Source organism: Schistocerca nitens, chromosome 1, assembly GCF_023898315.1.
Source record: "Schistocerca nitens isolate TAMUIC-IGC-003100 chromosome 1, iqSchNite1.1, whole genome shotgun sequence".
Classification (NCBI taxonomy): Eukaryota; Metazoa; Arthropoda; class Insecta; order Orthoptera; family Acrididae; genus Schistocerca; species Schistocerca nitens.
This window is the reverse complement of record NC_064614.1, coordinates 1216080381-1216106393: the sequence shown is the minus strand read 5'-3', so window position 1 is coordinate 1216106393 and position 26013 is coordinate 1216080381. Positions and strand designations below refer to the sequence as shown.

The 26013-nt window shown below is 41.9% G+C and overlaps 1 protein-coding gene across 1 annotated transcript in view; it reads right to left on the bottom strand.

The window, feature by feature from the left end:
• Positions 1–984: 984 nt before the first annotated feature.
• Positions 985–26013, bottom strand: part of LOC126201252 (derlin-2) — a 79724-nt gene continuing 54695 nt past the window's right edge. Inside the window, exon 6 of the mRNA XM_049936771.1 lies at positions 985–1919. Coding sequence (XP_049792728.1) covers positions 1802–1919 — 118 coding nt within the window. The 3' untranslated portion in view covers positions 985–1801. The remainder of the gene's footprint in view (positions 1920–26013) is intronic.

The window sequence follows — 26013 nt, the reverse complement described above, 5'->3', positions numbered from 1 at the left end:
CTATGGATAAAAGCTATATGTGAGTGTCTTTTAATTGTGACTGTCTGCTGCAACTCGACGTGTCTTCTTTACAGTAAGTAGCAATCTGTCTTTTCCTGCATTGTTGATATTCCTACCTGGAGTTTCCATTGTTTAAGTAATAACCAGCAATACTGTCTCATCATTTATTAGTTTTCTTGATTCCCTTTGATACAATTAACTTTAACAGATGTGTGCTGTTAACTTAAGTAGTCATTTTCAGAGATTGGAAATTTAGATATGTGTTTAAGTTAATTAGGAGGACACGGGTGACATCATCCCCTTGAGAATATGCTCCTCTGGAAGTGGTTATCTAGTGAGAAGTGCTGCCAAAAGTTTATTAAAAGGGTGTCTCTATTCAAAAATGAATTAAACAAGCAATTCTCCAGTATTATGTGACTGTCAAACATGCCATACCCACAAAATAAATATTTGCATGGCCAGAAATTATGTGTGCAAACATAACAGAAAAATACAAAAGGCATCAATATGTTCAGGCAGTTGCTCCAATCTGAGGATTTCACTTACTGATGTTTTCCAGTCAAATTTTCTCCACAGCCCTAAATGGGAGTATCAGAAAATAATTCTGCCAGAAGTGGAAACCATTCTGTGATAATGTTCCATGCAGTTTTCGGGCATATAATGATACAAGCTGCAACACCTCAGTGCACACTAAATAAACTATGCTCCACAATAAATTTTATAAATGAAATGAATTTGTAAAAATGTTTTCCAGTGAATCTACTCAATTAAAGAGAAATTCTATTAGTGGTTAGTATCATCTTGGAATTACAAGACAGGTAAAGTCCTCCTCTTCACTCTTTCTATTAATCTCTTCAGACTTTTCTATTAACATCACCTGTTTCTTCCATTAAACATTCTCTGCATTATAAGATTCCAATCTTCCAATTGCTAATACACATATTACATTACTGCTGGCAGAGCCAAAATAGGTTCATTGAATAAAATGTTTTATGTAAATTTATTTACATCTGTGCCTCATGTTTCGAGTGAATTACACTATAAGACACCAATGGTAAATATTCTTCAGTCTCTTGGAAAACTCTTATTTTTTGCACATTTTGATGCATGTACCACACTATACATTCAGTGCGGTTCCAGGAAAGATAATATAAATAAAAATAATGTGGTATTCAGGTACAAATTGTTTTGATTATGAAATAACAACAATGACCTAATTAAGTCATGGCATCTTGTAGTAAACAAACTGACTTACACATAAAATATTTAATTACATTTGGTAAACATCTCATTTCATTCCAAACACATCCATTGGATACATTTTTGTGCATAAATGAGACAGTCAAGTGTATGACAGTCACTGAATTTTAGAGTAGATCAAAATCTAACACCTTACCATCCAACAGTGTGAATATATATAGCTCTTGGAATAAAACCCACTTTTACTTACGTATGTAGAGCACATCCACATCACAGAAGGAAGAATCACTCAGTTTTCCACTGCATTTATTATGTGCTTTTTTCTTTGGTGAGATTGTGATTGATTGAACATCACAAAGAGATTTAATAAAGTTGACCCAGCAGTTATAAACTGCCCCATAGCTTCACTGCACCAGAGGCGGTTCAGTATTTACAAACTATGGTGAACAGTAGAGGTTACACTGATTGTGATCTGAACCACAATGCCAGGTCTAACAATAGGCTCTTTTTCCCCCTTCTCAATAATTATGAAAGAAGTCTGCAGAGTCTGTGCAGAGAATAGAGAAGGAAACTGTTTTATTTGACTGGCACATGCACAAATTCACTGCGGCTGGTCAGGCTGTTCAGGCTGTTCAGCTTCTGCCCAATTAAATCCACCTGGGCGTTCCTCAGGTAGCGGCGTGTAGTCAGGATCATTCTGTGCATCAAACAGCGTCTTCCTGCAACACACAAAACTCTCTTACATTCATCTGTACAGCCTATGTATTTTTTTAGATGATTACTGTAGGCACGACAAAACTATCAAACTCTTAGAGGACATCACACGAAGAAATAAAATCAAAACAATAATAGATAAATGAAGAATGTTGTTGAATATAATATTCATTTTTATATGAGAATACAATAAAAGGAGTTGCACAGGTTCACTGTGGGAAAGGAATGTTACGAGTTAATGACCCATGGACAACTAGGTCATCCGAGATGGAACACAAGCCTGGACAGGGAGGGTGGAGAAGAACACTGCCTACATCCTTTTCAAAGGTGTTTGCCTCAATCAATTCAGGGAATCTACATCTACAAGAGTACTCTACAATTCACAATTAAGTGCTTGTCAGAGGGTTTGTTGAACTATACCTTCAAGCTATTTCTCTACTATTCTCTGCTTAATACATGAAAACAAACTTGGATGGTCTGCTCTGGATTTAAACTGCTGTCCTCCCAAACATGAGTATAGTGTCTTGCCACTGTGCCACATTACTAGATGGCTCAGTGGGAATCACTACAGGTAATCTGATGGGACACCAAAACTGTTGCCCCTCATGGATATAGAGCATGCAACAAAATGATATTTTGAAAATTTGAGAGATTGTAGAGGATGAAATTCTGAATTTTTGATATGTTGTTGTTGTTGTGGTCTTCAGTCCTGAGACTGGTTTGATGCAGCTCTCCATGCTACTCTATCCTGTGCAAGCTTCTTCATCTCCCAGTACCTACTGCAACCTACATCCTTCTGAATTTGCTTAGTGTATTGATCTCTTGGTCTCCCTCTACGATTTTTACCCTCCACGCTGCCCTCCAATGATATTTTGAAAATTTGAGAGATTGTAGAGGATGAAATTCTGAATTTTTGATATAAGGAAGATATAGTTGGGACTGTGAAATAAAATTTCTACAGCACTATACATTTGGTAAGCTAAATGACACACTAGAATACTCTAATTTGGAAAACTTTTATTGAGGAAACAATAGAATATAATCAGATACTGTAAATTGAATCAGTGGCTTCACTACTTTAGAGTTACTGTATTTACTCGAATCTAAGCCGCACTCGAATCAAAGCCGCACCTGAAAAATGTGACTCGAAATAAAGGAAAAAAAATTTCCCGAATCTAAGCCGCACCGGAAATTTGAGACTCGAAATTCAAGGGGAGAGTAAAGTTTTAGGCCGCACCTCCAAATCGAAATAAACTTGGTCCATTGTAGTATGAGACACAATTTAGGTCGAATGAATGACGATACAGCTACAGTAGTTTGGTTCGAGTCGTAAGCTTAGCAGTTAAGCTTTACCAGGTAGCCATTGCTATGCGTCTGGCGCTCCGTCCGTATTTATACGGGTACCCTTCCTTTTTCACATGCTTCGTCTGGTTTGAATCGATTGCTTATTTTGCTTTGATCTGATAAGTGCTGTTTTCTTTGTTAAAGGTGTTTACGTCACTCTAAGCTGAAAATGCATTACTGTACTGTGTCACGCATTGTTTGTCGCATTCTGATAGTGCGTGTTTACGGCCTGTCGCCGCTCGCGGCATGGCTTGCTTTTGTGCGCGCTACCGCCGCTTACAATTAAAAAAAAAAAAAAAAAAAAAAAAGAGAGAGTAATCGTCTCATTAGCGAAACAATGGCAAGAGACTACTATTTGTTGTTACTTACACTGCTGCTTTCTTTGATAATGATCAACAAGAACCAAATAACAGACTGTGTATGATAGAACATGTTCTGAACGAGAGTTAGGCGAAAATGTTTCTCCGTTTGAAAATCTTTGCGGCCATTTCTTTAGTACATCAAATTCTGCACAGAAATTAGAGTCATCTTAGAATTAAAAATCTAGTCAGTTGCCGTGCTTCATTTCTGACTGTATCACTATTAGGCATAAGAATAATACGAATATAAACATGACACGATACGTATATTCTTCCGCGTTTGCTGTTGTCCCACTCTAGTTTCGTAGTTTATTAGGCAGACAGGATTTAAATGAGATAGCAGCAAACACGAAAGAATACATGGCAAAATGTTGATATTCGTATTATTTTTAAGGTGAAGAGAATACTGCATGTGATTCACATTTCATCAGGTTCCTATTAGCAACCATCTCTTCTCACAGGTAGGAAAAAATTCAGAAAGTAGAGTTGGCCATATTGACAAACATCCCAAACAGTCTTGCATGTCGGATTTTCGTAGTACATTGAAATTCTGCTACATTCGAAGATGAACAATACGGAATTTGTATTTACTTCGTTGGATAATGTATGAAAATGCAGTGGTCGAAACTCGGGGCGGAGAAAAAAAGCTCATCTTCCACTTTTTTTTAAAAAATTTATTTACTGACGCGGAGGTTTTGGCGCCAGTATTTATCTTTGTGCCTACAAAGCATGCCTGTGTAGCGCTACATATATTCGACGGCAGAAGTTAGTTGTGGCGGCACCTACCAACATTTTTCAGAACTTCCACTTACTTTGCACTCGATTCTAAGCCGCAGGCGGCTTTTTGGATTACAAAAACCGGAAGAAAAGTGCGGCTTAGATTCGAGTAAATACGGTATGTTCAAAAGTGATGACTACCAACTTTGTCACATAATGTGCAACAACAAACCAGGTTTAGTGTACTTCTCTGAAAGACTCCACGCTTCCTTCTCGTGATATCAGAGGCTGTAAAGATGCACTCAATAAGCTCAGGTACTGTTTCTACAGGTGTTAAGCACACAGGGGACTACACATACCGACAGAGGGGCGAGTCAGGGGCGTGTGCAGGCCAAGGGACTGTGTAATCTCTGCCAATTACTCTTTACTTGAACTTGTCCATGAGGAATGCCCTGGCTCGACAATCAAAGTGCACTGGAGTACTGTCATTCTGATACCATAAACTAGTGCATAATTGCAAGGGAATATCTTCCAGAAGTTCAGGCAAAGCATTCTCCAGACAGTTGAAATACCATGCACCATTCAAATGATCTGATAATGATGATATGATAATGTTTGATTTGTGGGGCACTCAACTGCGTGGTCATCAGCGCCCATACAAAGTCCCAATTTTCAAACAGTCCAATTTTTTTCACAGTCCAATCTTGTCACTGTCAGGAATGATGATGAAATGATGAGGACAATACAAACACCCAGGCCCCAAACAATCTGATAAGATGTGTGGTCCAATAAAGTGATCTCCCTGAATTCCAGCCCAAATGTCCACTGAGAATCTCACCTGGTAATAGCCTATCTCAAATAGGTAAGGAGTGGGTTTTCAACAACCCAGTGGTGGCTGTAGAAACTTTATTTCACATTTCTAGGCAGAGGTTCCTCATTTCAAAACATTCCAAACGTCATTCTCTACAATCTCCCAAATTTTTAAAATGTCAGTCTGTTACACCCTGTATAACACACACACACACATCCATGTGTGTGTGACCAAATTAAACAAAACAGCTGTTATGTGTTTTGTGAGACATCCAAAGACAATGAAAAACTAATTTTGTTTTACTTTACAGACAACTTGTTGTTTATAGTGGAGTTTTATCTTTACTATTGACAAGGTGGCTTAAAATTACTACTGTGAGATAAAAAGCTTTTTCAGTATGGGTGCTGCAGCCATAGACAATGTGAAACAGCTAATGTGTGTTGAAAACCAACCCCAGCTGTAATTTTCACTTTTATTATATTTTATTCGTACATCAACTCTCAACACCCAATTAATAGAAAATATGATCTGACACACAAGACAACTAAATGACGGCACAACATTAAAAACTAAAATTATAACTTTCATGCAGCAATTAACAGAAGCCTTCAGAGGATTTGGTTTACAGTTTAACATTCATGAAACAAAATTTTTGTGCTCATCCGTACTCATCAAGAAAATGACAACTTGTAAGTCCGAACTGAAATATTTGCACAAGTGAACAAATTTAATATCTGTATGTCTTCACCAGTTGAGCAAATAATGTTAGTTACATGTTATGTAGGTCATTTCAGTAATTCCTTTACCAAAATGATGTGTAACAAGTCAGTTTACTGGATATGTATAGATGATCAGCATTAACATTAATGAAAACATTTTGTCTTAGGTACTCATCCAACTACACTTAAAAACTTGGTTTACAGACTATCAGTTTTTAAATAGAAATTTGTACATGGAATAGGAATTGTTCAGGAGAAATTATTTTAGGTCAGATTTAAAACTCGCTTTGCTACCTGTCAGACATCTTGTTATTGCGCAAGTGTTAATAAAAGTTTGTTGCTGCATACTGAACTTTTTTCTGAGCCCTTGACAGCTTCAATAATGATTAAATAACATCATTTCCCCCCCTCTAGTGTTGTAGGTATTGACTGCACTGTTCTTTTTAAATTGTGATGGATTATTTATGATGAATTTCATAGGCAAATATATGTATTGTGACAGTGCAGCTAAAATTCCTAACTCCTTAAAGAGGAACCTACATGATGACTGTGGGCGAACACTATGTTATTATTCTTACTGCTCACTTTTGTGCTCTTTCTAAGTGGCGACTCAACCCAGAAAATTATACCATAAGACATTACTGAGTGGAACTACAAAAAATATGTCTGGAAGTTGATTAATTTGTTTCCAACACTAGCAGTCACACAAAGAGCTAGACGTAGCTGAACTTAATTGTTTAAGAACCTTTCTAATATAATTCTTCCAGTTAAAATTTTCATTAATATGCACACCCAAAAAATTGGAGCATTCCACCCTGTTTACTGGCTTGTGTTCATATGCTACATCAATTATACTGACTATTTGTTGTACAGAACTGAGTACACGAGGGTTGTTTAGGGAAAGTCTGGTAAATTTCCATGAAAGAATGGAACATTTCTGTTGCACCTTCATGACTGGTATGCTTGATTATTCCAAGAACCATACAAAGAACTCAAATAATGTATAGCACACAGTTCACCGTTGACAGCCATCTGAATTGGCCAGAGTGTCGGCTGCGATTGAAAATGGAGAAAACAGATTTTTGTGCTATTATTAAGCATTTTCATATGATGAGTTGAACTGCTGCACAAAACAAAACAAACTGGATGAAGTTCATGTGGACACTGTACCATCACTGAAGACCGCTTACATTTAGATTAATGAATTTAAATATACTTGGATAAGCACCAGAGACGAAGCATGCTCCAGCCATTAAACCGTGGTCATCATAAAGGAAACCACTGACAATATAACAGAAGACCACTGAATAAAAAAATCATAAAATTGCTGAGACTGTAGGCATCTCAGCTGATCAAGTTGGTTGGTTTAAAAGAGCGGGGGAAAGAATAAAACTACGAGGTCATCAGTCCCTTGTTCCAATTAAAACAATGCCACATGTGTGAGAATAAAACAAACGAGACTGACAACTCAAATCGGAATGAAAGGAAAACTCACAAGAACGATGAAGGGCAACAAACATGTAAATGGACAAAAGAAGCCAAGAAAACCACAGAAAAGCAAGAAATGGGATGAAGAGATTAAAACAACAAAGCAGATTAGCATTGCTGGCTGACCATGAGAATCAAAAAGGAGAAGCCAGCCACTATGCAACACATTAAAACCTCCACCCTAGTGCATCTAGGGTGCAGGACACAGAGGGACGGACATGTGCTAAAACTTAGATCAAATGATAAAACCCACCCTCACGAATAAAATGTAAAACTAAATCAGCCGATTAGGCGTTGTCAGATAAAATTAGCAGCAACGAATCCGGTAACCCAAGATTTCGTCGCTGGGCAGTCAAAGTGGCACAGTGCACCAAAACATGGGCCACTGTCAACCGGATGCCGCACCGACACTGAGGTGGGTCTTCACGGTGCAGGAGGTAACTGTGGGTTGCTCAAGCGCGGCCAATGAAGAGCCAACAGAGGACAACTGATTCCCTGCGAGAGGCCTGCAAGACTTCCACACATTCGTAATCTCCTAAATGACACGCAGTTTGTTGTGTGTACTGTTATGCCATTCCGTCTTCCAAAGCCGAAAAACCCTACGGCGTAAGTCAGAACGCAGATCAGCTTCAGAGATGCCCATATCCAGAAGCGGTTTCCACGTAGCGTGTTTGACCAGCCTGTCAGCACGATCGTTGCCTGGGATGCCGAAGTGTCGTGGAGTCCACACAAACACCATTGAATGACGGGACCAGTCCAGGGCATAGATGGACTCCTGGATGGATGCTACCAAAGGATGGTGAGGGTAGCACTGGCCGATAGCTTGTAGGCTGCTCAAGGAGTCAGTAAAAAGAAGAAACAATTCCCCAGGGCATGAACAGATATACGAGGTGTGGCTAGAAAAAAACCGGACTAGTACTGGTGAAACAATAAAACGAATGCAATAAGGCTGAAAGTCGCGTGACCTGTCACGTGACTCTCGCTCCGCCTACTGCTCGAGTTTCATCTGCCTCCTGCACTCAGTCTGCCCGTGGCGTCTGTTTTAAGTAGTTGACGTTTTGTCTGTGCGTCGGAAATGTTGAGTGTACAGAAAGAACAGCGTGTTAACATCAAATTTTGTTTCAAACTAGGAAAATCTGCAAGTGAAACGTTTGTAATGTTACAACAAGTGTACGGCGATGATTGTTTATCGCGAACACAAGTGTTTGAGTGGTTTAAACGATTTAAAGATGGCCGCGAAGACACCAGTGATGACACTCGCCCTGGCAGACCATTGTCAGCAAAAACTGATGCAAACATTGAAAAAAATCAGTAAACTTGTTCGACAAGATCGCCATTTAACAATCAGAGCAGTGTCCGAGTTAACAGGAGTTTCCAGGATGTCAGAACAAATCATTCTTCGGCGTTCCTTCTGTTCAATTGTGAGACACTTTGGAACCATTTTTGAACACACTTTGTTCATGTTGAAACTTTCATGAAGAATCTGCCTAACACTTTCCTTGTCAACTCCTGTTAACTCAGACACTGCTCTGATTGTTAAACGGCGATCTTGTCGAACAAGTTTACCGATTTTTTCAATGTTTGCATCAGTTTTTGCTGACAATGGTCTGCCAGTGCGAGTGTCATCACTGGTGTCTTCGCGGCCATCTTTAAATCGTTTAAACCACTCAAACACTTGTGTTCGCGATAAAAAATCATCGCCGTACACTTGTTGTAACATTACAAACGTTTCACTTGCAGATTTTCCTAGTTTGAAACAAAATTTGATGTTAACACGCTGTGCTTTCTGAACACTCAACATTTTCCGACGCACAGACAAAACGTCAACTACTTAAAACAGACGCCACGGGCAGACTGAGTGCAGGAGGCAGATGAAACTCGAGCAGTAGGCGGAGCGAGAGTCACGTGACAGGCCACGCGACTTTCAGCCTTATTGCATTCGTTTTATTGTTTCACCAGTACTAGTCCGGTTTTTTTCTAGCCACACCTCATACAGATATAATGAAGTGCACGAGAGATGGCCACCAGCTCTGCAGTGAATACACTGCAGCCATCGGGCAAGGAATGCCGTCCATTCCTCTGTGGACGTAGGCGAAGACAACATGACCAATAGTCATCGGACCGTTAGTGTAAACCGCTTCAGAGACCCGGAACACATCAAGAATCAAGAGGAAGTGACAGCGGAGAGCAGCAGGAGTAACTGAGTCCTTAGGGTCATGCGAAAGGTCCAGACGAATCTGCAGCCTAGGCGCACACCATGGAGGTGTATGCGGACAGACCTGGATGGGAGGTGGTAAAAGGAAGGACTCCAGTTCAGACAGAATGGATCGCATGCGAACAGCAATTGTTAGCCCTCACCTGGGCTGCTGATGCGGAAGATGAACTGCCGTGGGTGGAAAAAGGCGGAGTTAATTCGGATGCTCAGAAGAACTACAAATGTGTACAATGTATCTGGCGAGCAGTTGTGCACATCGAATCTGCAATAGAGGGACTCCGGTCTCCACCAGGACACTGGTCACCGGACTCGTTCTAAAAGCTCCTGAGCTAGGCAAATGCCACAGTGGAGTACTGGGTCGGGTACACGCAACGCTGAGGGCGCCGCCGAACCATAAATCAGACTCCCATGGTCAAGGCAGGATTGTACAAGGGCTTTGTAGAGCTGCAGCAGAATAGAGCGATCTGTACCCCAGTTGGTGTTGCTCAGGCAGCAGATGGCATTGAGGTGCTGCCAGTACTTCCGCTTAAGCTGATGAAGGTGAGGTAGCCAAGTCAATCGGGCATCGAAAACCAGTCCTAAGAATCGATATGCCTCCACTACAGTGAGTGGATCATCATTAAGGAAAAGTTCTGGTTCCAGATGAATGGTACGACACCGACAGAAGTGCATGACACACGACTTAGCGGCCGAAAACTGGAAGCCATGGGCTAGAGCCCATGACTGCACCCTGTGGATGGCTCCCTGTAGGTGCCGCCCAGCAACACCAGTACTTGTGGAGCAGTATGAAATGAAGAAGTCGTCTGCATACAGAGAGGGTGAGGCGGACAGCCCTACAGCTGCTGCTAGACCGTCAATGGCCACTAAAAATAGTGATACACTCAATACAGAGCCCTGTGGGACCCCATTCTCCTCGATATGGGGGGAACTATGGGAGGTACCAAGTTGGACACGGAAAGTACAGAGTGACAGGAAATTCTGGATAAAAATTGGGAGCGGACCTCGGAGACTCCACCTGTATAATATGGCAAGGATATGATGTCGCCAGGTGGTGTCATACGCTCTGCGTAGATCAAAAAGGACGGCAGCAAGGTGTTGGTGTCTGGATAAGGATGTTCGGATGGCAGACTCAAGAGCAGACTCATGGGCCGCCAACACACCATAGTTCCAGCAGCTTACAAAGAACATTGGTGAGGCTGATGGGCCAATAGCTATCCACATCAAGCTGGTTTTTACCGGGTTTGAGCACTGGGATGATGGTGCTCTCCCGCCATTGCAATGGAAAGATGCCATCGCACCCGATCCGGTTGAAGACGACGAGCAGATGATGCTTGTTGTCAGACAAGAGATGTTTAGTCATCTGACTGTGGATCCGATCTGGCCCAGGAGCTGTGTTGGGGCAATGTGCAAGGGCACTGAGGAGCGCCCACTCTGTAAATGGGGCATTACAGGGTTCACTGTGGCGTGTAGTGAACGAGAGGACTTTCCTTTCAATACGACGTTTGTGGGTGCGAAAGGCTGGGGGGGTAGTTCCCCAAAGCAGAGGCCCGAGCATAGTGCTCAGTAAAGCGCTCGGCAATTGCATTTGCGTCAGTAGATAACATGCCATTGATGGTAAGGCCAGGGACACCTGTTGGGGCCTGGTACCCAAAAAGATGTCTGATCTTCGTCCAGACTTGGGAAGGCAACATATGGCACCCAATGGACGACATGTACCTCTCCCAACACTCCGGTTTCCGTCATTTTATAGGCTGGCGTACACGGGCACGGAGCCGCTTAAAGGCTATCAGATGCTCTAGGGAATGGTGTCGCTTATGTCACTGTAGAGCTCGCTGATGCTCTGTAATTGCCTCCGTGACTTCCGACGACGACTGAGGGACTGTCTTTCACCGGGGGCACAATAAGGAGTGAGGGATCATGTTTTCCGCTGCAGAAATGATCACTGTAGTTACCTGCTCAACCATCACATCGATGTTAGTATGTGGGGCAGAGACGATGGTTACATCAGACGTGAAAGGTTTCCAGGCTGCCTTCTTTAAAGGTCATCTGGGCAGGCGTCCATGGGCCTGACACCGGAGCAGTTACAGGAAGATTGGTAAGTGGTCACTACCACACAGGTCGTCATGTGCTTGCCAGTGGATAGATGGGAGAAGTCCTAGGCTGCTAATTGATAAATCAATGGCTGAGTAACTACTTCGAGCCACACTGAAATGTGTGGCGGCGCCAGTATTTAAGAGGCAGAGGTCGAGCTCAGACAGTAAAGTTTCAACGTCTTTGTCTCGGCCAGTAAGCACAGTGTCACCCCACAGGGGGTTATGAGCATTAAAATCTCCCAAACGTAGGAAAGGTTTAGGGAGTTGATCAATCAGTGCAGCTAATACTTTCAGGGATACTGCACCATCTGGAGGAAGATATACATTGTAGACAGTTGTTATTTCCTGTGTCGTCCATATTCTGATAGCCACAGCTTCAAGAGGGGTTTGAAGGGGCACAGGTTCACTACAGACTGAGTTTTGGACATAAATGCAAACTCCATCGGACACTCTATTATAGTTGCTATGGTTCCTGTAATATCCCTTACAGCCGCGGAGGGCAGGGGTCTGCATTGCGGGAACCAGGTTTCCTGGAGGGCAATGCAGAAAGCAGGTGTAAACCTTAACAGTAGCCATAGCTCACCCAGGCGGCAGAAAAAACTGCCACAATTCCATTGGAGGATAACATCATCGTGAAACTGGGAAGGCATGGAACATTCAATGAGGCAGTTTACATCTCAGGGTCACGTGCTGCCACCAACTTTTTGCCTGAGCAATCTATATCCATTGTGTCTGAGGATCCGGCGAGATCCAGGTCCTCAGCGGATGCCAAAATCTCCACCCTATACTCAGACGCAGAGCTTGTAGATAGTGGTGGTGTGGGTGCCACCGCAATTTCCTTGGTCTTAGGGGTTTTCTTTTCGGATTTCTCTTGCTGCTCCTTGGGTTTCCCTGGCTGGGAGGCCTTCACTGAATCAGTCTCTGGGACTGAGGATGAGCGTGAAGCCCTATGACCAGCTGCTTTTGGACTCTTCATCCACTGGCAGGTGCATCTTTCCCACTAGAGGAAACCTGGGACGGGAGTGACCCAAGGGACCCCTTCCTAGCAAGAGGAATTATGCCTCTCTGTCTCAGAAGTGGGGACTGAAATCCCCAATGGTGGTGGTGGTGGTGGGGGGTTGCTCCCTAAATAGGTGGTGCGGGAGCAACAGGGAGGGAAGTGATCCCCCCAACATCAAGGGGGCAGGTGTAGTCTACCAGTTCTGAGAGGCGACAGGAATTCGAGGAACTAATGGGCGAGAACCGTTCTCATAGCAGTGGCGTATGAGTAGGTGATAGCCACAGGATGTAGGCACTCAAATTTCCTCTTAGCTTCAGTATAGGTCAGTCGGTCCAGGGCCTTATATTCCATGATTTTACTCTCTTTCTGTAAAATCCTGCAGTATGGCGAGCAAGGTGAATGATGCCCTCGGCAGTTGACACGGATGGGACTTGGGGAGCATGGAGTATTGGGATGTGATGGACATACACAATCTCAACAGGTGGGGCTGCAAGTACAGCGGGAAGACATATGGCTGAACTTCCAGCACTTAAAGCACCACATGGGGGAAGGGATATATGGCTTGACGTCACAGAGGTAGACCATCACCTTGAACTTCTCGGGCAATGTGTCACCCTCTAATGCCAAGATGAAGACACCAGTGGCAACCTGGTTATCCCTCAGACCACGATGGATGCGCTGGATGAAATGAACACCTTGCCACTCTAAATTGGCTCGTAGCTAGTCGTCAGACTGCAAAAGAAGTTCCTTGTGGAATGTAATACCCTGGACCATATTTAAGCTCTTATGAGGCATGGTGGTAACCGAAACATCACCCAACTTGCCACAAGCAAGTAATGCCTGTGACTGGGCAGAGGATGCTGTTTTTATCCAAGCTGACCCACACCGCATTTTGGACAAGCCCTCCACTTCACCAAACTTGTCCTCCAAATGCTCCACAAAACACTGAGGCTTCATGGACATGAAAGATTCCCCATCAACTCTCATACACACGAGGTACCAGGGCGAATAAGCTCTGCCATCCTGAGGTTGGCATTCCCATTGTGTGGCCAGGGAGGGGAATGACTTGGGGTAATTTCTTAGCATTAAGGTTAGACTTTGCCCACTGAGAGACTGCTGGTGGTGGGCCACCAGCGAGAGTGACATACTACGCCTCATGGCATGTCATCCGCCCTGATGCCACCCACTCCGAACAGGGGCCATCCCCACGGGCACCACCCAGCCACAACAAAGGCCACCTGGCAGGATGGCCATTGATGGGAGTCCAATGTCCCAGGGTGACGGGCATCTACTCCTTGGCATACTTGGGGAGTTAACAGTGCAGGCATCAGCAGAGTGATCCCTGTGTTGTCAGTGGGCTACAACCAACAGGTTGCATGGCGGCCCCACCACAATGGACTGGCTACCATGCTGGATATGAGGTACAAAGAAGTCCATGGTCATCGTCGCACAGAAAGTGACACTGCATAGTGCATGGTGCATGGTGGAAAACGCACCCAAGAAGATGTCCTCGCCCAAGAGATGGGGAATGGGCGGGACTCCAATGCGAAAGTGGGCTAAAGATCTCAATGCACGATGGACACAATGCACCATGTAAGGTGCCCTTCCCCAACTGGCTTGCTCTTTGGGAAAAGTTTGAAAAATGGAGGTCAAACCCTTCAGGGGACCATCACATAAAGGCCAAAACATGTGTGACTCCTTTTAGTCACCTCTTACAACAGGCAGGAATACCTTGGGCCTATTCTTACCCCCAGACCTGCAGGGGGAACTGAGCAAGTGCATAATACCCTGAACAAAAAATCATCTATGCAGGTGGGGGATACAATTTCTCATAGTCAATCACAAGTGCATCCGCCAAATTTCAACACAATATCTGGCAATGTGTAATTACTATCTGCAAGACTTTTTGTGCTGATTTGTCACTGTTGATGAAACCTGGGTCCATCGTTACACACCAGAGTCAAAACAGTCAAACAATGGACTAATGCTGGCGGAAGGGTACCAAAGAAGGCAAAGATCATTTTGTCAGTTGGTCAGGTGATGGCCTCTGTTTTTTTAGGACTCTCAAGGAATAATCCTCACAGATTACATGGAAAAATGCTGAACCGTAACTGGACCTTGTTATGCTTCATTGCTGGATTGTTTAAAACTTGCGTTGGACCAAAGTTGGCATGCAAAAAAGTGCCTTTCACCAGGATAATGCACCATCCAACATCAGCAACAAAAATGACGAAAGTGCATGAATTGAACTTTGACTTGATTCCTGATCCACCCTTATCAGTAGCTGTAGCCCCATGCAACTTTTTTCTGTTCCCTAACTTGAAACTTTGGCTTGCTGGGATGAAATTTTCTTCAAATTAGAAAGTGATAGTTGCAGTCAAATAATATTTTGAGGAGTGAATTTTAAAATTTTCCCGGCGAATTGACTGTTCAAACAAATTTCGGTTATTGCAGCCGGTCGTCGTTCAATACTTCGCACGATATTTCAACTGGGCACCTGCCAGTCATCTTCAGGTGAGCCGTCGCAGACTGGCGATAAAGTTCTCCGCCCCGCAATATATAGCGTACTGTAACTATTCTGTGCATGCGTCGAAAACTTGATAGTTGAACCAACACTGCCCGCCGGCAGCGCCCTCGCTGGTGGAATAGCGGAATTCAATCGCCCTCTGCGTTGCTGTTTGCCACGGCCGTCGACGCACTCTGTCGTCTTCGATTTGAGCAAATCGTGGAGATGATGGGATTCCATGCACTGTCCAGCTGGTAGCCGCTGTCACGGTTTAACAGATTTTCCGCCAGTTGTATTTCTACGGATTCTTTAATAATGGAGTCCCAGAAAGACGTTGCTGTAGACAAAATCATTGTTTTCTCATACTCCAGTGAATGTCCAGTAGAAATACAATGTTCAGCAATAGCGGACTTGCTTGGCTGCAAAAGGCGGGTGTAACGTTGATGTTCAGTTCAACGTTCTTTCACAGTGTGTGTGGTTTGACCTATGTAAGCCATACCACATTGGCACGGTATCTTGTAAATTCCGGCCTTTCGTAGTAACAGATTGTCCTTAACTGATCCCAAAAGGTCCGCAATCTTCGATGGTGGGCGGAAAACCACTTTTACCTGAAATTTTCGGAGGATTCTTGCTATTTTAAACGAAGTGTTGCCAACGAAAGGAAGAAAAGCTAAAGATTGTTCCGGCATGTTCTCCTCTTTATTCACTTCCTGCTTCTTAGCTTTAACTGTTAGTGCCCTGTTAATCTGCCGGATGGAATACCCATTTTCGCTGAATACTGTCTTTAGATGGGCGAGTTCTTGAGATAAGCTATCTAGATCTGAGACAGTATGAGCTCTATGAACAAGCGTTTTAAGCAAACTCATGGTTTGCGATGGGTGATGGCAACTCGATGCTTGCAAGTACAAATCAGTATGAGTGGGTTTCTGGTAAACTGAATGCCCTGGAGAACCATCATTCTTCCTTCGAACCAGGACATCCAAGAAAGGCAAACAACCATCTTCCTCTATTTCCATGGTGAACAGGATGTTGCTATCCTCCGAAAATTTCAGGTAAAAGTGGTTTTCCGCCCACCATCGAAGATTGTGGACCTTGTGGGATCAGTTAAGGACAATCTGTTACTACGAAAGGCCGGAATTTACAAGATACCATGCCAATGTGGTATGGCTTACATAGGTCAAACCACACGCACCGTGAAAGAACGTTGCACTGAACATCAACGTTACACCCGCCTTTTGCAGCCAAGCAAGTCCGCTATTGCTGAACATTGTATTTCTACTGGACATTCACTGGAGTATGAGAAAACAATGATTTTGTCTACAGCAAGGTCTTTCTGGGACTCCATTATTAAAGAATCCGTAGAAATACGACTGGCGGAAAAACTGTTAAACCGTGACAGCGGCTACCAGCTGGACAGTGCTTGGAATCCCATCATCTCCACGATTTGCTCAAATCGAAGACGACAGAGTGCGTCGACGGCCGTGGCAAACAGCAACGCAGAGGGCGACTGAGTTCCGCTATTCCACCAGCGAGGGCGCTGCCGGCGGGCAGTGTTGGTTCAACTATCAAGTTTTCGACGCATGTGCAGAATAGTTACAGTACGCTATATATTGCGGAGCGGAGAACTTTATCGCCAGTCTGCGACGGCTCACCTGAAGATGACTGGCAGGTGCCCAGTTGAAATATCGTGCGAAGTATTGAACGACGACCGGCTGCAAGCCCGAAATTTGTTTGAACAGTCAATTCGCCGGGAAAATTTTTAAATTCACATCAGACGCCTTTACGGGGAGGAGATGGCCTCACATATCCGAAGTTTCAAGAAGCTACGTGGTAAAAGAGCAAAGCTTGTAAGTTCATTAACCTTTTTATTGAGATGTCGGGACCATGGCATAATACCAAAATTTGCTAGTGTGACTCATTTCATTAAGACCGCTACTGCACGGAAGATTACTGAGAAGGCTAGACATGCTATTGTCAAGGAGAGGATTTGCTATACAAGACGAAGGTTAGATGCTATTTCAGCAGAACTTTACCAGTTACATCTGAAGGTTGCAAGGTATCTTTCTCCTGTATCATGGGACTGGGTTGATGGAGTGACTTCGGCCAAGTTCGAGTGGATCCACAATGATGCTAATTGTCGGCAGATATCAAAATTTGATTGACTGTTGCCACAGAAGCCGTTGCCAGAAGGGATAATGGTACGACGTTCCGTTGTCAATCTCACAGAGAAGAATTTGGACGACGCTACGCTGTCTGTATTAAGCAAGGGACTCAATTTTGCACCTACACCTACAGCACCGCCATTAATAAGTATTTTGTGTGGTGTTGAAGAAGCTGTACGACGTCTTTCTTTGGATGCCGCAGACGAAATAAGAAGGGAAACTTGCCATGCTCTGTTGAAGGCTCCTACTCAACGCAGTAATTTAACCTCTGCAGAAAGGGCTGCATTACGAAATCTGAGAGAGGACCCTGACGTAGTGGTATTGAAAGCTGACAAAGGTAATGCAACTGTTTTGTTACCTCGTGGTGTGTATAAAGATAAGATGTATGGTCTGCTAAGTGACTCTACCTATAGGAGGATTGATTACGATCCTACAGGACGTGTGCAACGAAAAACTTCAGCACTATTAAATTCCTCCTCCTTACCGCAAGAGACCATCAAGAGGTTAAAACCACATGGTTGTGTACCTCCAAGACTGTATGGCCTTCCAAAGATTCATAAAGAGGGTCTTCCACTGCGTCCAATAGTGAGCAACATTGGAGCTCCTACATATGATTTAGCTAAACATCTCGCTTCCTTACTGAGACCTTTCGTAGGCAAGTGCTCACATCACATACGAAACTCAGCTGATTTTATCAATAGACTGGGGGCTCTTCGTCTTAGCAGTGTAGACCTTCTAGTAAGTTTTGATGTGGTCTCACTTTTTACAAAAGTTCCTCTTGCAGATTCTTTGACACTGATTGGTAACATGTTTCCTGTTGATATCACTGCTTTGTTCAGGCACGCACTTTCCTCAACTTATTTTATGTTTAATCAAGAATATTTTGAACAGACTAACGGTGTCGCCATGGGTAGCCCCCTCTCTCCTTTGGTCGCCAACCTTTTTATGGAGGACTTTGAAGAGAGAGCGCTTGAATCAGCTGCCCTGAAGCCAACAGTTTTTTGGCGGTATGTGGATGACACTTTCATAGTGTGGCCTCATGGAGAAGATAAATTAATGGAGTTTCTACATCACCTCAACTCCATTCATAGCAACATCCTGTTCACCATGGAAATAGAGAAAGATGGTTGTTTGGCTTTCTTGGATGTCCTGGTTCGAAGGAAGAATGATGGTTCTCTAGGGCATTCAGTTTACTGGAAACCCACTCATACTGATTTGTACCTGCAAGCATCGAGTTGCCATCACCCATCGCAAACCATGAGTTTGCTTAAAACGCTTGTTCATAGAGCTCATACTGTCTCAGATCTAGATAGCTTATCTCAAGAACTTGCCCATCTAAAGACAGTATTCAGCGAAAATGGGTATTCCATCCGGCAGATTAACAGGGCACTAACAGTTAAAACTAAGAAGCAGGAAGTGAATAAAGAGGAGAACATGCCGGAACAATCTTTAGCTTTTCTTCCTTTCGTTGGCAACACTTCGTTTAAAATAGCAAGAATCCTCCGAAAATTTCAGGTAAAAGTGGTTTTCTGCCCACCATCGAAGATTGTGGACCTTGTGGGATCAGTTAAGGACAATCTGTTACTACGAAAGGCCGGAATTTACAAGATACCGTGCCAATGTGGTATGGCTTACATAGGTCAAACCACACACACCGTGAAAGAACGCTGCACTGAACATCAACGTTACACCCACCTTTTGCAGCCAAGCAAGTCCGCTATTGCTGAACATTGTATTTCTACTGGACATTCAATGGAGTATGAGAAAACAATGATTTTGTCTACAGCAACGTCTTTCTGGGACTCCATTATTAAAGAATCCGTAGAAATACGACTGGCGGAAAATCTGTTAAACCGTGACAGCGGCTACCAGCTGGACAGTGCATGGAATCCCATCATCTCCACGATTTGCTCAAATCGAAGACGACAGAGTGTGTCGACGGCCGTGGCAAACAGCAACGCAGAGGGCGACTGAGTTCCGCTATTCCACCAGCGAGGGCGCTGCCGGCGGGCAGTGTTGGTTCAACTATCAAGTTTTCGACGCATGCGCAGAATAGTTACAGTACGCTATATGTTGCGGAGCGGAGAACTTAATCGCCAGTCTGCGACGGCTCACCTGAAGATGACTGGCAGGTGCCCAGTTGAAATATCGTGTGAAGTATTGAACGACGACCGGCTGCAAGCCCGAAATTTGTTTGAACAGTATTTTGTGGAGTTTGACAAAATCTATTTTTCCAATGGGATGAAAAAGCTGGAGGATAGCTTGACCAAGAGTATACTTCTCAAATGAAACTACGCCACGAAGTAAGTTGAATTGTTTATTTTTTCTTGCTTTTTTACCAAACTTATCAAACCAGCCCCATATTGCGTTTTCTCAAAATTTAGGAAGACTGTTTTCAAGAACCACTTAATAATTCTTTGAGAAACATCATTAACAATCTCTTCTGTTGCTTTCACGTGATGGGATTTATTACAACACTAATGCTGTCTGCAAAAAGCACCAATCCTGCTTGTTGAAAGTTAAAGTCGAAGGTCATTCACATACTAAAGTAATAGGAATTGACCCAAAATTGAACCCTGTATTACTCTCTTCATTATTTCTTCTCAGTTACTTCCAACTTTGTTTGAATTATTCATCACAACCTTTTGCATTTCATATGTTAATTATGATTTACACTAGTTGTGTGAAACGCTATCAACACCATAAAACTTAGGTTTTTACTCACCATATAGCGAAGATGCTGAGTCGCATCTCCATTATATGGTGAGTAGCAACTTTCCTTTCGTAATATTGTTACATTTCATCTTGGATTTTACACTGTTTCAAACTTAGGTTTATGTTTTTTTAATAGATTAAAGTGGTCTTCACGATCAAATGCTTTAGAAAGATCACAAAAAATACCAACTGGTAGTATTGTTTAAGGCTTTTAATATTTGCTGGGTGAATGTGTAAATAGCATTCTCAGTTGAGGAACCCTTATGGAATATGAACTTCGATATGCTAAGTAAATTAGTTCTCCTCAAATGTGAAACTACTCTTGACAATATTACCTTTTCAAATATTTTTGAGAAAGAAGTCAGAAAAGGGAACTGGATGATAATTATTTAATTCTTTCTTGTATCTTTCTTATTCAGGTTTAACAATTGTATATTTTACTATGAATGGTGAAATTAAAATTAAACTTCAAATAAAATGTTTTATGTTGTGTCAAATATCTTAAAACGCAGAAATATCTCCAAGAAATCCAAACTATGCATATAAAGGGTGTTTTAAAGTATTCATTACACGTCTAGGTGTGATAAATCACTCCATAGGGAATTTTGTCAGAGATAAATGTTTGCCAGCAATACTAGGCATCCTTTGATATTCACTGGCCCTGGGACAATACTTCACTGAACTAGCAGGGTCTACTAATCATGTGTGAAATATACTCCCTACCCCACGAAATTGATAGTGTGTTTTTCAACAAGAAAATTACAAGAATGCGAGCCTCTAAGCAGAGAAAGATATTTTAGAAGTGAATCAGGAACTTAAATGTGTCCAGCCTTTCATGCAGAGCAGATGATTGGATGAAAGGTAAACACCTATATCAGGCAATATGCCAGTCTTGATATGTCGAATGCTATATGGCCGGTGGCAGCCATAGCAGGTGGTTCTTTTGCATCCAAACACTTTGTCTCAAACAAAAGTTGTTCCACATGACATGATCTATCACCCCTAGACATTTGCTGCAGAAACTTTGAAACATCCTGTATCAGTCACTTATGCAATCTAACACAGGCATGTAAAAGATCTTGTTCATAGACAACGACAAATCTGGAAAAACTTATAACTATATGGTCTATTTAAACAATCAACTATTGTAGGAAAGATAGAAACTAGATAGACTGCATGGACTGGTCATGTGATGTAACTGTACGAAGACAGGTTCTTCTAAACTGTAGTAACATCTCTAGAAAGAAGAAGACCACCATGATGGATAAGAAGGAGATTTTTAGACAATATATGTAAGAGCCTAAAATTATTGAAAATTTCGAACTGGAGAGACTTTACCACACAAAGGTTTGACAAAATATTGTTAAACTGGCAGCAAAGAGCTGACACAGCTGGTAATTGCTTTATGATAACAGCAACAGCAACATAGTAATTGTTAGTATGTTTGTTTAATAAGAGAAATAAATATTTTCCTGTGAAATAGTGTAAGGATGTGAATGACAGCCAACATGCATATATTGCAAAAATTATGAAAGAGTATTAACTATTTTTAGTCCCTTCATAGGTAAGTTCTGGAATAGTGAGAACATACTGGGAGATAAAAAGAATGTTTAAAATGATGGGTCAAACTAGAGTCAGTATATTTCTTGAGTGTTATTTTGAATAAATTGTAAAATTTAATCTTCATCTTCATGAATAAATTGTGATTATTTCAGTATGAAGTACCAAGCTCAATTACAGTAAGTCCATTTTTTCCAAAGTACTGTGATATAAAACATGAAACAGAAAGAGAAGACAATTGTAAAACTCAAAGCAGATAAGTGAAAAACGTAACACTGATTTCTTTTTTCTGAGGCTACATCAGAAAAATATTTACATTTTTCTTGTATTCTTTTGTACATGGGTTGGCTAAACTGTGTAACATACAGAGCAGACAAATTTAATTTAACCAGAATGAGATTTTCACTCTGCAGCAGAGTGTGCGCTGATATGAAACTTCCTGGCAGATTAAAACTGTGCGCCCGACCGAGACTCGAACTCGGGACCTTTGCCTTTCGCGGGCAAGTGCTCTACCATCTGAGCTACCGAAGCACGACTCACGCCCGGTACTCACAGCTTTACTTCTGCCAGTACCTCGTCTCCTACCTTCCAAACTTTACAGAAGCTCTCCTGTGAACCTTGCAGAACTAGAACTACTGAAAGAAAGGATATTGCGGAGACATGGCTTAGCCACAGCCTGGGGGATGTTTCCAGAATGAGATTTTCACTCTGCAGCGGAGTGTGCACCGATATGAAACTTCCTGGCAGATTAAAACTGTGTGCCTGACCGAGACTCGAACTCGGTCGGGCACACAGTTTTAATCTGCCAGGAAGTTTCAAATTTAATTTAAGTTCTTGAAACAAGATGAGTCCTCCTCATCTTTGGGTGTGAGTGACCTACCATTCCTTTTTAACATTTTCCTACCTAACCCTCTATCCTCCCTGATGAAGGGGAATTCTGAAAGCTAGGACAGTGCTGTGCTTTTCTAAATGTGTGTATTGGCAAGACTAACATATTGCCTGCTGAAGGTAAAAGTGAAAGCCAGTAACAGTCTCAAAATGTTAGTTTCCTTGAGTGAAATTTCCTTTTGACACATTTAAGGTACTGTAAAACATAATTATGCATAATTTGTAACAATAGCTGCTTGCAGTTTTATGGTTTTCACTACCAAAAAATGTTTACTTCCACAAAGAACTAAGACTACTTGAAGGAGTAATATAGGGGTTGTTAGGTCTGTTTCTCATACCTTCAACTTTGAGGGTAGAGTTGACAGCAATACAAGTAGGTAGCATCATAATACAGGGCGTATCAAAATGAATCAACCGATTTAAAAAAATCATAACTATTATGTGATCTGAGATATGGAACAACATACTGTTGGAAAGAGCAAACTCTCGAGTTTTACATGGTGCCCATTAGGTAGCAGCAGTACGCGTCCACTTCAGTTCTAGTAAAAATGATGTGAGGACAACAGAAAGCCTTTAGCATTCTACGTTTTGCGCAGTGCGGGTCAGTAATAACTATTCAGCATGACTTTCTTACTATGTATGGTGTGTATCCTCCAACAGCACAGAGTAATAGATGATGGCTTGAACAACTCCAAGAAATCGATTGTTCATCAAAAAACAAAAAAACAAAATTCATTGTGTATGTTTATTAGTTTCAGAAATAAAGATGTGCCAAATCGGATGATTCTTTTCGATACACACTCTATTTCGACTCTGCCTCCTGAACCTCAGTTAGTCATTAATATATCTGTGGAGAAAACACACTGGTTCAAAAGACTGCTTGCAGTCTATGTTATAGTTGCATGCCGTATAGCTTTCTCAATGTTTTTTGCATTCAACGAAGAAGTAATTTTCTTTGGTTTGGATACAGTAATGTACACAAACTCTATTATCTGTCTTCATAAATATAACAACTGCTTTGGACTGCATTCAGGAGCCTTGTTAGTTACCAGTTTTCAGAAGAAAAATATCTCTAGAACTACAAATATAATGTTGTCCTATATTGCCTATTTGTCTCACCACAAAGTATTTATTTTACGGCTGATGGACTTTGTCACAGAGAGAACTTGTTTTAATATGTTTGGATAGCAACAGGGGACAAAAGAATAAGTCTTTGATAGTTCATAAGATGTTTCCTCGAAAATAGTTTGCAAGACATAGGATAGGATACCTTGTAAAGGTTGGCCATTGTTCTTAGCACTTAGGCAAAGACTTTGTGTAGACTGCAATGTGTGTGCAGTTATCACTGTAATGTACAATAAAGTTCAGTTGTTGATGTGATACATTATATCCATCCTTCAAGTTTTATTTTGATCTGATGGTGGCTATGACCAAAACTGTTCATAATGAATAACAAAAACACACAGCAATGTCAACAAATTCTGTGTGTAAATATTTTGCACTCCCTAAAGCTCTTTCATCTTATTCCATCTATTGTATGCACTAAAATAAAATCTCTGCATACTAAAACACCCTAACTGAACTGGAGAGTACTGTCTAATTCTACAGCAACTAAATATTACAAAAGACTTTTTTACTATCAGAGAATGTTGTCTTTATTAAACTGCAACAACAAAGAGTTTCATTGTGGAGGGCCTTTTGCTCTCTAAGTCCTTGTAAACTTATTTGTAATTAAAATGTGGACTCCCTTCCACAATTTTCATTAACTGTTTCAGTAATTGTAATGCCCTTGAAACACACAGTATGTCCCCTGTTAGTAGTTTTAACTTGTCTTGTCAGAGCAGCCAGTACATAAGATTAACTTGATGTTTTCGCAGCTCAAGATCAGAAGTTCCTAAATTCAATGTCATGGTTGCTCTGTGTTTTGGAATATCAGTCCATTTAACCTGCAGAGATTAATGGTAGTATACTTTAGCAAAGTCCTAATTAAACTAGGATAACCAATGTGTATTTTAACAGACCATAACATACCTAATATCACTCAACTGGAATAAAAGCATAACTGCTAGATAATGATTTTTTCTTTTTTGTGCCTTAAAATCACATTTACTGTCACAGCCTGTACCTCTCCTTTAAGTTGGCACTAATTTATTTATTTAATTGTGTTACCTGCCTCACAATCCTGGTGATGTATTCAGGATTTGCCTTCTCTGTAATGCACATCAGTCCACCTCTTTGTCAATGATGAGTGCTGAAACAGGCTCAGAGCTTGAGATGAAAGTAAAATTGTGAAGCCAAACAGTCCAAATTTAAGGAATGACACTATTTTGTGTCCCCTTCTGGTGCAGATTTACATGGCTGTGTTATTTCTGTCATCGCCACAGAGTAAGAGGTGCTGAAAAGAAAACTTCGGCCTCTGCACTACTGGCCCTTGCCAATTTACGAGACTGGAGCTGCTACTTCTCAATCAAGCAGCTCCTCAATTTGCCTTACAAGGGCCTATATATTTCTTTCCAGTTCCAGTTGCACAATTTTTACAGTATGACTTCTTTTGATCTTTAGATCTAAAAACAAAGTAAAACTAAATATGTACTGTCTATTATTTTACGAAACCTAGAAACATGTTGTCCATAATTCCTGAATTTATCTACATTGTTGTGTCAGCTGCCCATTATGTCTGTATCAGAATACTGTGGTATTGAACTGTGGTCTGTGTTTTAAATATGTAACTGGTGGTGGGAGGGGTGAGGATGGAGGAGAAGGGAAAGGAGAGTAAAAGTGGAGGGAGGGGAAAGAAGGCAGGAAGGGGAATTGGCAGGGATGTCATCAGCATATTGGATTTATATCTAAAAACAAAGATGATGTGACTTACCGAACGAAAGCGCTGGCAGGTCGATAGACACACAAACAAACACAAACACACACACAAAATTCAAGCTTTCGCAACAAACTGTTGCCTCATCAGGAAAGAGGGAAGGAGAGGGAAAGACGAAAGGATGTGGGTTTTAAGGGAGAGGGTAAGGAGTCATTCCAATCCCGGGAGCGGAAAGACTTACCTTGGGGGAAAAAGGGACAGGTATACACTCGCACACACACACATATCCATCCACACATATACAGACACAAGCAGACATATTTAAAGACAAAGAGTTTAAACTCTTTGTCTTTAAATATGTCTGCTTGTGTCTGTATATGTGTGGATGGATATGTGTGTGTGTGCGCGCGAGTGTATACCTGTCCCTTTTTCCCCCAAGGTAAGTCTTTCCGCTCCCGGGATTGGAATGACTCCTTACCTCTCCCTTAAAACCCACATCCTTTCGTCTTTCCCTCTCCTTCCCTCTTTCCTGATGAGGCAACAGTTTGTTGCGAAAGCTTGAATTTTGTGTGTGTGTTTGTGTTTGTTTGTGTGTCTATCGACCTGCCAGCGCTTTCGTTTGGTAGGTCACATCATCTTTGTTTTTAGATATATTTTTCTCACGTGGAATGTTTCCCTCTATTATATTGATATCAGCATAATGGATT